The 11,349-nt window shown below is 37.3% G+C and overlaps 1 protein-coding gene across 2 annotated transcripts; it reads right to left on the bottom strand.

Annotated features, from left to right (window-relative positions):
• Positions 1 to 130: 130 nt before the first annotated feature.
• Positions 131 to 11,348, bottom strand: cryl1 (crystallin, lambda 1). 2 transcript variants are annotated; one of them, XM_027164341.2, is made up of 8 exons: positions 11,193 to 11,348; positions 10,471 to 10,578; positions 9,695 to 9,821; positions 8,769 to 8,930; positions 7,867 to 8,061; positions 1,805 to 1,913; positions 559 to 665; positions 131 to 425 (listed from the first exon to the last, which is right to left on the bottom strand). In XM_027164341.2, the coding sequence occupies exons 1-8, from the start codon at positions 11,231 to 11,233 to the stop codon at positions 327 to 329; spliced, it is 948 nt and encodes a 315-aa protein (XP_027020142.1). In that variant the 5' UTR covers positions 11,234 to 11,348; the 3' UTR covers positions 131 to 326. The 2 variants fall into 2 exon arrangements, with proteins under 2 accessions (XP_027020142.1, XP_027020141.1); XM_027164340.2 differs by lacking the exon at positions 11,193 to 11,348 and adding an exon at positions 11,087 to 11,157.
• Position 11,349: the final 1 nt, after the last annotated feature.

Genomic DNA, 11,349 nt, shown 5'->3' on the forward strand with positions numbered 1-11,349 from the left:
GTTGAAATACTAAAATGCTAACTCACCATATATCACGGAGAAAAAAACACTTTATCAAGCTCCATTCCGTTTTGTTTTCTTTTTAAAGGGGAGAAGGTTCAGGCTTTTTAAGCATAACAAAAGTCACAAGTCTTGTAATAGTCACAGGTTCTGTTTCACAATTCACAATCAAATGTACAGGTAGCACAGACATCCTGGTGTTAAAACAGTATTTGTGGCTCAGTTAATCTTTAAAATTAATTTAAAATCTTTAAAAAGTTAAAGCTCAGTTAAAGTAGTTTTCTTGTTTCTTAAGTTGAAACTATGAGTAATGTGGTAGACGTTATTCATTTCTTAAGCTTTGCCAGCCCCATGAGCAACTGATCCCTTCTCTCTCTTCTGGCAGAGAGATGCTCCTGGTCACTGGGGATAAGCTCACAGATCTCCTAAATGGATAAGAAAGTAATGTTACAACAAAGACCTTATTCATATACTGTAAATCATCTACGAAAAGTGGTTTATTTATATAAAACGAATTCATTAAAACTATTTGACATTCAAATATATCACTGCACACACTTTATTGATTCTAGCTGCTGCTTCTCCATCAAACTCAGGAATAGGTCCAAAACTTGACAGAACTCTTCTAATGCCCTCCCGATAGCGTCCAAGGTAGTCTTCAAGGCCTAAAGATACAGGTCACACATATTACACAAGTCTGTTCTAACTTTCTGCATGTCAAACCAAACCTGTTTTATTAAATATTCAAATAATCTTTGAATGTTTTATAACTCAAAGCAGCTATAAGCTCTATCATGTTGATCAGTCTAGACAGAGTCATATCCAGAAAGTCTAAGCTGTTATACAAACTTAATTCTTGAGTGTCTTGTTTATTTTAGCCTTTCTTTTGAGCAGAATATGAAGTGCTACTCAAATGGTTATCAGACAGGCTTGGATGCTTACAGGAGACTCTCAATGAAAGACAAAAATGCAGGTGCAAACATTTGTTATAGTTCTTCCCTTATAAGTAGCACATACCTGGGATGCTACTATAAAATTTAAAGTGTTTGCCTTTGATTTCAATATTCAGTTTCATGTTAAAAATATGGATAAGCGGTAGAAAATGGATGGATGGATGGATGGATGTTAAAAATATAATTAAAATAATAAAAATATTAAAAATATCATGAACACTTCATATTACGATTCCAAGGATTAACCCTGGAGCAAGAACAGCCATCAAAAGAGCCTTGTTTTCACACAGCCATACAAAGCAAGGCCATCCTGCATATTTCACACTGCCTTCTGATATTCACCATGAACATGTGGCCTCCACACACACACACACACACACACACACACACACACACACACACACACACACACACACACACACACACACACACACACACACACACACACACACACACACCTTTTACTATCCCTGTGGGCTTCTAGCACTTACATAATTATTAATGCAGTTAATTAATGCTAAAAAGTCTACACAAAAGTCTAACCATAGCCTTGACCTCAGTAATCAAAAGGAAATTTGGGACCAAGTTTATTTAAATAACAAAAATAGAGCAGCCAAATATCCCCACAAGGTCAAACATTCCGATGACACACACACACACAAACACACACCATGTGAGGTCACACAGCAATGCAAATATGTTGAAATATGTATTGTATTACAGTATGAAAAGTCCTCAAATCTGACTCTGAGAACACAAGTCCAATCCCTTCTATTATCTGGCCACTTAAATTTATTATAAGAAACAGTTTTTATTTATTCATAACCACATTAAAGTGCATGAATACTTGCCATTTGGTGCATTTAGATGCATAGTTTCAACTGGACCAATGAAAGCATAGCGCATGCCCAGTCCCTCTGACATCACTAGATCGATATCCTTTACTGAGATCACATTATCCTGAAGACAGAGAAACACAACTCAGTTAAACGTTAACCTTCATTTGACAATAGCGTTATTTAAGACCACTGGTCTAGTTATAATCTGGGTTCATGTTCAGTACTTTTTGCTTACGTGGATCTACAGCCATTTGAACTTTTAGATTATCTGGGTCTTTATTCAGTACTTCCTGGTTTGTTCTCTGTATGGCAAATATATGCTGATCCCACAGAGCGAGCAGAAAATAGTGACAGTCTTTCCTTTTCATCCCAATAGAAAAGCACTAAAACTGATCCTGATGTATTGGATTTCCCTCATCATCTAATTCTGTGGCCTGGGAACAATGGGACGGTATCGAGGGAAGCATGGTAGTGCCAAGCTTTGGGTCCACTCTGCACTCAGATTACCTCAGGCTACAGATACCTGCTGCATAGCCGGCTTGAAATCAAAGCTTGGACACAGACCTGGTAAAAGTTGAAGAGACTGGGAGGGGGACAGGGTGGTCTTTGTTCATTTCCTGTGGGCAACAACGAACCCGTTATATCACGGTCGCCAGGCGACGGACTGGCTGTGGGAGTCGAGAAAGAAGGCCTTTCCTTTGCAGTAATCACCGGAGGCAAACGGCAGCTTTCTCAGCTGCTCCACTTTCCAGTACTGGCTCTCTCTCAACAGGACTTCTTAAACTCATACAACCTGTTTGGTAGTGAATCTGTTGAATGTACTGGATATTCACATGAATGGCTCTTAAAATGTGATTTGGTCATGTAAGTCATAATAATACAGTCTGTTTTATGCACAGTCAAAATACAGTTCTTTATTGAACAAATTGTTTTCATTATTCAACAAAAAAGTTTGTAACCTGTTATTAGTGGTTCATACATTTTAGAATAAACCAAATACAATTTTAATAAATAAAACATTCATGTGTGATACTTCAGATCATGTGACTGAGGTCAGAATTTGACTTGACCACAAAGTTGGGAGTAGGCTTACGTATTTGTATTAATGCAACCGGATGTGTCAGTTTATTTTCTCTCAACATAAAGGCTTGTACATTTGCCATAAAAACACCAAAGGCATGAATAACTTGAAGAAATAAAGCTGACAGGTGGGATTTTGTTTTGCATTGCTCAGTAGTACCATTATAATGGAAGTGGTGGAAATGCTAATATACTCTTAACTGTAAGTCCAAGAGGTGGTGAGGATTCTGTAATCCAGTGATCTTTAAAAGACACATGGTTTGACTGAAATGATAAAGGTCCATTAGGTAAAGTAGGAAATTGTTCTGTAAACGTCCCTGTGTTGTGAGGTTAGACAATCTGTTGAAAGGATGATATGGTATTTGAATATAATTCTATTATATAAAGCAGTGTTTGTTAGAAAGTATATGTGAAACAGGTTTAAAAGAAACTGGAGGTAGAAATTGCTGCTAAAACTGACCACAAAATTCATTAGTATGTCACCAGTGGATGACATACTATTTCTACCAATGACAGGGATTGATTGTATAATGTACAATGCTGTACACTAATCTCACAGCTGCATGTAAGTGAGGTCCATACAGGTTGTGATTATGTGCGTGTTTGCATAAACCAAGGCCGACTTCAATGGTTTAAAACATAATGTGAAAGAAATAAAGCAACAAAAGGGTTTACCCAATGCAGTGTTAGAATGCTTTGTAGATGGGTTTCAAAGGCTTTCAGATGCAGACTGTAAGCACGAAAACCAAATGTTATGACCGCCTAGAAACTTTTCTATACACAAATCAAATCTGATCATATTTCAAACATCACCAATTCCTCTTAAGGAAAAAAAAAAACTCCAGAAGAAACACAGCTGATTTCTTCCACACCATCAGATTGTACCAGATTCATTACATTCCCATTAATGCAAAGTCTGACAAATGTTTTGGACAAAAATTCTCAAATGTTTTGAGAATAAAAAAGTACATTCATGACCTCACAACAAACCACTCATTCATGACATTACAACAAACCACTCCTTAACGAATTCCTTTTCATTTGCTAGTGCATAATATAATGTGTCAGATAATACCATGTTAGCAGTGATACAAAATAAAGAGCTTTGTTAAGCTAATCATTAGGGCATAGGATTGTGTTGCAGTGCTGAGCCTAAATCCCTAAAAACTCAAGACATTTCTAAAAAGCTACAGAGATGAGGATGCAAGATGCTAAGTAAGATACATTGGATAATAAAACTCTACACACCCCATGATAAAATACTTTAGCATGTTATTGCTATGTAAAAATGATTTTTTTATTGTATGAGGCAGTTTGTAGGGAGACCTGTTAAATTTTTTGAAAAATTACAAAAACATGTCATTTTAACACGAGTATGGAAGACTTCTTATGTCCACTGTTAAAAATACGCTTTGTTAAAAATATTTGTATTTTTGTGAGAAGAATTACTGTTATTTTCAACAAATTGCTGGGGAATCCTGTCAAGCTGTTCTCTCACCCACAATATCTGGAACCTGTTTATTCTAAAAGCTGGACGTGAGATCGACGCACTGAAAAATTAATCCGAGTTATAGTTACATAAAAACCTCTTTAGGACTGAGGAAATGCTTTTTAATATTCTGGAATAAAAGAGCACATTTAGTTAGCCATACAAATGTATATCAGGATGACATTACATAACAAGACAACAGTAAACAAGAGAATTAGTGTGTAAACTCACAAACAAGCCAAGATCACACTTTATCTTTCCTAAAACCAGAGAAGGCTGGGATTACTAAAACAGTAAACTTTCCACAGTCCAAATGTGAACTTCTAAATGGAACTACTGGCAAGCAAACACAAGCTCGTATTCCACTGAGTGATGACAAATTATCACAGGTCATCACTAAGGACACAAGTTAAAGTACTGCTTCTTGAGCAGTTTAATTACAGAACAAAGAATAACCCAAATCTTGTTTAAAAAAACAAACAAAAAACAACACCACAGGTTTACAAATAGAATACTTCAACTAAGATATGAGAGAGATATGTGATATGCAGGCATGGGAGAATGATAGTATAACCTCTTTCAATTTTATTTTTCTTCTTCTGTAGCAACTGAGACATCGTCACCTCTCCACCACCATGCCTGACCATTGGTTGTCATGGTGCTACCACCAATCTCCACATTGGTCTCATCAGTCCAAAGAATCATCAGTCACAATTTTTTTCATATGCAATTTATCACCACTAAAAATGATAACTTCTCTTATTCTGAACAGGTCATATATGATCCCTTGCAAAAGTATTCAGACCTGACTAATCCCCTCATATTATCAAATTATAAATGGTATGCTGAAATTTCATTTTGATAGATATTTTATTTAAAAAAACCCTGAAATTCCTGGAAGATTGAGTTTTGTTGGGAATTTTTTTTAGAAAAATAAAAAGCTTAAGTATCTTGCTTGTATAAGTATTCAACCCCCACATATTAATATTTGGTCGAGTCACCTTTTGTTGGAATAACTGCTTTAAGTCTTGGGATATATATATACCAGCTTTGCACACAGTGATGAAGTGATTTTGGTCCATTCTTCTTGGTAGATTTTCTCAAAGTTTTTCAGATTGGTTGGGTTACACTTGTATGCTGTAATTTTCAAATAGTGCCACAGATTCTCAATAGAATTGAGATCAGGACTTTGACAGGGCCACAGTAGGACATTTATCTTTTTGTTCCTAAGACACTCTAGTGTTGCTTTGGCCTTGTGTTTAGGACCACTGCCCTGCTGAAAGGTGAATTTCCTCCAAATCTTCAGGTTTTTAGAAGACTGAAGCGGGATCTTTTGTATTGTAGTTTAGTATTTCCCTATATTCAATTCTTCCTTCAATTCTAACAAGGTAGCTGCTAATGAGAAACATCCCCATAGCATGATGTTGCCACCACCTACTTTACTGTAGGGATGGTGTCTTAAGGCATAAGAAACGTTATGTTTGCACCACACATAGAGCTTTGAGTTTTTGGCCAAAAAGCTCTATCTTGGTCTCAAACTGACCAAAGCCTTCTCTCAAATCACAGCTGGGTTACTCTCATGCTTTTTGGAAAAGTCCAGACGTGGTTTCAAATGGTATTTTATGAGTAACAGCATCTTTCTAGCCACCCTTTTGATCGTAGGCCTCTCTGTGGCTTCTCTCACAAGTCTCCATTTAGTTCAAATGCTGAGATTTTAGGGACAGTCTTTTCTTGGCAGTGACTAGCCGATGTGCTTGACTTTCCACTTGATAATTATTGATTCAACTGTGCTGACTGGGATATGCAAACATTTTGATATTATTTTGTACCCTTTCACTAATGTATACATTTTTATTATTTTATCTCTAACATCTGTGAAATGCTCTTTGGTCTTCATTTTTCTTTACATTAACAGCCTGAACAGTGATCCTTTAACATTGGGTTATTTATCCAAACATTGTGATTGTATGTTTAATTTTTCACAGGAGGATGCCAATACTAAAGTAATTGTGCTCTCATTAAGGCAATTTCTTTCATCTTTGTAACCTGGCAGCTTCCATAGCACAGGGGTTGAATACTTATGCAAGCAAGATATTTAAGTTCTTTATTTTTCCTCCAAGTTTTTCCCAACAAAAACACATCATCTTCTAATAATTGATTTTGAGTTTCAGTGTTTTCAAATAAAATACCCATTAGAATGATATTTCAGCATACCATTTATAATTTAATAATTGATCAGGGAATTGATCAGGGGTCTGAATACTTTTGCAAGGCACCATATACACTTATTCTGAGTACCAGTATTCATCAAATACACATTGTAGTGTTTGAGATATACTCATTTTAATTTGAGCTTGTTGTTTTTAATTTGAGCATGTTGTTATTTTTGAACAAGATGCTCAACAATAGGCCTAGGGTTGAACAGGTTAAAGAAAAATCATATACAGACTCATTATATGTACTAACCTTTTATTTTTGTATATAAAGTTAAAGATAAATGGCAATGTAAATGTTGCCATTTATTTCAATTAAGATGCTGAATGGACTCTGAAACAGTAAAAATTACTACTGCACCATATCTGGTATAACTAATATTGTAATGAATGGTGGGATCACAATTACTGATGTCTGTAGTCAACTGCAGTTCCTTTTTAACATTTTCTTACTCAGTATTTCCTAACAACACTGTAATTATTTCTTGATCACACAAATCTAAACGTAACATAGAGAAAGTGCTTTGAGTTGTGAACACAGCATATGGGGCTCAAACTCTTAGAAAGGATTGGTACTATTCAGGGTACTTCTGACCCACATTAACCTAGGACAAAATGCTCAGTGGGTGCAAAGAAAGGTGAAAGATTAGGGATAAGTTTAAAGATTGGTATCTCTTGTCTCTAATGTTACAGGATACTCTTGTGTGTTTTGTAACAAATGCAGTAGGGCCTGCAGAGTCCTTTCACTGCTGTTTTTGTATTCTTTCTTTTTCTTCCATTGTGATAGAACAGCACAGCAACGGATATTAGCCCAAACTTATTATCATTTACACTGAATATTCAGTAACTCAAGTAATTATACCTAAAGTTCACATCTGTAATATGGACTGCGTGAGGGCAAGACATTTTACATCATAACATTGTTATATATTTACTGTTATTATGGAGTTCTTAATATATATATAAAACCCATCATGGAAATAACCAAAAAAAAAAAAAAATTCTTCCAATACCATAAAATATTCTATTCATAGAACAAATATCAGGCAATCATGTTAGCATGAAGTGCAAAAAATCATGCAGCTACAGGTCACAAGCTTCAGTTAAGTATTACATCAAATAAGAAAGAGGGGAAATGATCATTGTGACTTTGACCATTATGATGTTAGTGGTTTGAATAGATCTGAAAATCTCCTGAGAATGGATGTCTAAATAATTGCATGAACAAGTAGGGTTACAGGTTATAGAAGATCTTGTGATGTAATGTTTACTGCAGTTCTTGTTGGACTTACTTTAACCAGTCTCCAGCACTCTGCTATAATGGCATACTGGACTCGATTCAGTGCAAAGCCATCAATCTCCTTCCTGAGCCGAACAGGTGCCTGCCCCACCTCAGTCATCAATTCAAAAGCCATGTCCATAGCCGTAGGCAGTGTCTCGGGGTGAGGAACCAGCTCCACCAGACGAACATAGTAGGGAGGGTTCACCTTTAAAATAATAGAAACAAGCTGATCATAGGAATCACTCTGCACACATCGCGCAGACGGACACGGGCGCAGACGAACACGAGCTCAGACGAACACGAGCGCAGACGGACACGAGCGCAGACGGACACGAGCGCAGACGGACACGGGCGCAGACGGACACGGGCGCAGACGGACACGGGCGCAGACGGACACGGGCGCAGACGGACACGGGCACAGACGGACACGGGCGCAGACGGACAGGGCGCAGACGGACACGGGCGCAGTCAGACAAGGGTGCAGACGGACACGGGCGCAGACGGACAGGGCGCAGACGGACAGGGCGCAGACGGACACGGGCGCAGACGGACAGGGCGCAGACGGACAGGGCGCAGACGGACAGGGCACAGACGGACACGGGCGCAGTCAGACAAGGGTGCAGACGGACACCTTCACAGACTGACACGAGTGCAGACGGACACGGGCGCAGACAGACACGGGCGCAGATTACGTCTACTGGCATGTTTTTGGAAAGTTGTTGAAAAAGGAATTACATTCAGGAAACCTATACTGACACATTCAAAACTCAGCACAGGCAATAACTGAAGGCAGGGATTAAAACCCAAACCCTAAAGCTACAGTATGAGGTGACAACCCACTACAACACACAAAATTCCTACATAAAAGGATTCCTACACAAAATACAGTTATACAGAGCATATTTCACTGACCGGGTGGGATATAATACAGCGTTTTCGGTTCTGGACCAGAGAGAAAACGTTGCTAGGCATCAGACACGAGGTGGAGCTGCTGAGGATTGTGTCCTCACCCACGTGACTTTCCACAGATTGAAAAACAGTCTGCTTGGCTTGTAGATCCTCAAAAACACACTCCTAAGAAACAAACCATATACAGATTGAAGAAAATAAAAATTTCAACATTTAAATAGAACATACCTAGGACAAAAACATCTGTGCTTTTAACTAATACATTTAAAACTTTTAAATAACAGTCAATAACATTTATTTTTGTGATGACTAGATAATAAAACCATACATGCTGATAAGATTAACTGTCCTGATAACAGTCTAAAAAAATTTCACATTCTAATCGTACCCCTCGGACTGTCATCAGCTTTAAGGCTGAAAAATCTAAATTCTTCCTTGTGTGGTTAATATGTTAATTATTAAACCTAACAAACTGGACATAATCTGAGATAACATACAAGACATTAGAATTTAAAACAGCTTAATTTCCTGTTAGGAACTTAGCTTTTCTAATACTGCATACAGAACATGTTTTTCACCACACAAGCTTGAGAATCTCTCTCAAAACTGTAACACCATATTAATAATCTGGAAGACTTAGTCGTACAACCAAACACAAGTCACTGATTTATTGAAAAACCTTTTTTTTTTTTTAATTACTAATGTTAATAATAAAATGCTCAAAGGAGTACTGCACACATTCAAAACTATTTATTCAGAAGTATAGGTTATGTTCAGTACTCATCCAGAAGAAAATGTCAAATATCATTCTGAAATATGTGTTATCCATAATTTTTCAATTATTCCCCATACAGCATTGGCACACCAGAGCAACTAAGAGATACACAGAGTACTTGATGGACTTGTCTTGTGCTCATTCAGCATGTTACCTGAACAAAAAACGCTCCCTCTAGTGCCTGTGAAAGATCATCATGACTGCTTAGCAGACTCATCTGGTCTGTAGCACTGAGATTTCCTCTGAGCATTTGAGCATCCTGAAGCTCCTCTACTTGCTTCCTGCTCATATATGAAGACAACAATTTAATGGCATCATCTCTCCACTAGTGTTCCAGAGACTTGACAATGTGAAGATGTTCTTGGGTGGCTCAAAACTTCAACACACTTTATGTTATAGCTTTTATTTAATTGATCTATTTCTCTCAGTTTCTGCATAATGCCTGCTTTACAGGTATAGAATACTGCAAAAAGTGCAATACTTGTCCAAGACCAATGTGACAATATTTATCCTAATGTATTATGCAATGTAGCTCTTTTACCATTAGCTGTAAATGTTAACTCATATTGTAATATAAAAGCATATTGTGGTTTTTGAAAAAATAATACACTTGGCCCTTGCGCAGACACACACACACACACACACACACACACACACACACACACACACACATATTTATGCATGTGTGTGTACGTGTATATTTGTATATACAGCAAAATATCCTGCTATCAGGGAAGAAGTAACCAGGCTAGACAATTTATAAACATTAAGCATCTAGTAGTGAGGGTGGTAAAAAGAAAATTCACTAAAGTTAAATATTGTTTTAAATATTTTGGAGTTTGACCTAAAAATTATTTATTTTCTGCCACTTTGCAGGATAAAAATTAACTTAAAGTCCTGTCTGCCATTTTCTACCAAATTGTCACAGACCTGATTTCTGCGATGGCCCTTGATGCTTGTCCTGGCTGACTGTCATAGATTTGAACCCTGTATCCTCCACTTAAAAACACCATAGCCCAGGAGCGGCCGATTAACCCACTGAAAGAGAAAAGCATCAAGCCTTATGTTATTAAAATTATTATTAACCTTTGAGAGATTAACCTGTGTAAGAACCATGGCTATGAGTGAGGCTAAATGTAGGAACCCTTATGAAAATCAGTCATACAATGTTTACAGTGTGGGGCAATCAGAATGTTGTGAGTTCAAATCCCAGGTCCACCAATCTGCTGTTGAGACCCTGAGCAAGGCCCTTAACCCTCAATTTCTCAGTTGTATAAACATGAGATAATGTAAGTCGCTCTGGTTAAAGGCATTTGCCTAATGCATGGAAATGTAAATTGTTCCATGCTGATTTACTACATTAAGGAATAGGAGAACTAAGTGAAAGGGAAAAAGCAACAGCTCGAGTAGAAAAGGTAAAAACAAACTTTTCCCTCTCTTTACATGATATTATTAAGACAACACCTGAAAAATTCACCTTACAAACGATTAGTCGCTTAAATAAACTGACAAATATCAAACATCAAAGGTCGAGCAGAAACTCAACTGGTGCAGCTGCAGGAACTGCACTCGACATGTTGCACTGGTGTTATTGTTATACATATTTAACAGCTACTTAACTAGATGAGTTAAAATGTCATTGACCTGCTCACCTTCCTACAACTGTAATTATTTTTCCCTTATATGAAGACATTGTTTATATCTAACACCAATTACAGTTTCAGCTGCAATTCATAACAAACTCAGACTCCAACCCAGTCTCGTGAATCACGTGGTCATAGGCGGTACTTCAAAGCATCTACGGAAGCC

Source organism: Tachysurus fulvidraco, chromosome 6, assembly GCF_022655615.1.
Source record: "Tachysurus fulvidraco isolate hzauxx_2018 chromosome 6, HZAU_PFXX_2.0, whole genome shotgun sequence".
NCBI classification, from domain to species: Eukaryota; Metazoa; Chordata; class Actinopteri; order Siluriformes; family Bagridae; genus Tachysurus; species Tachysurus fulvidraco.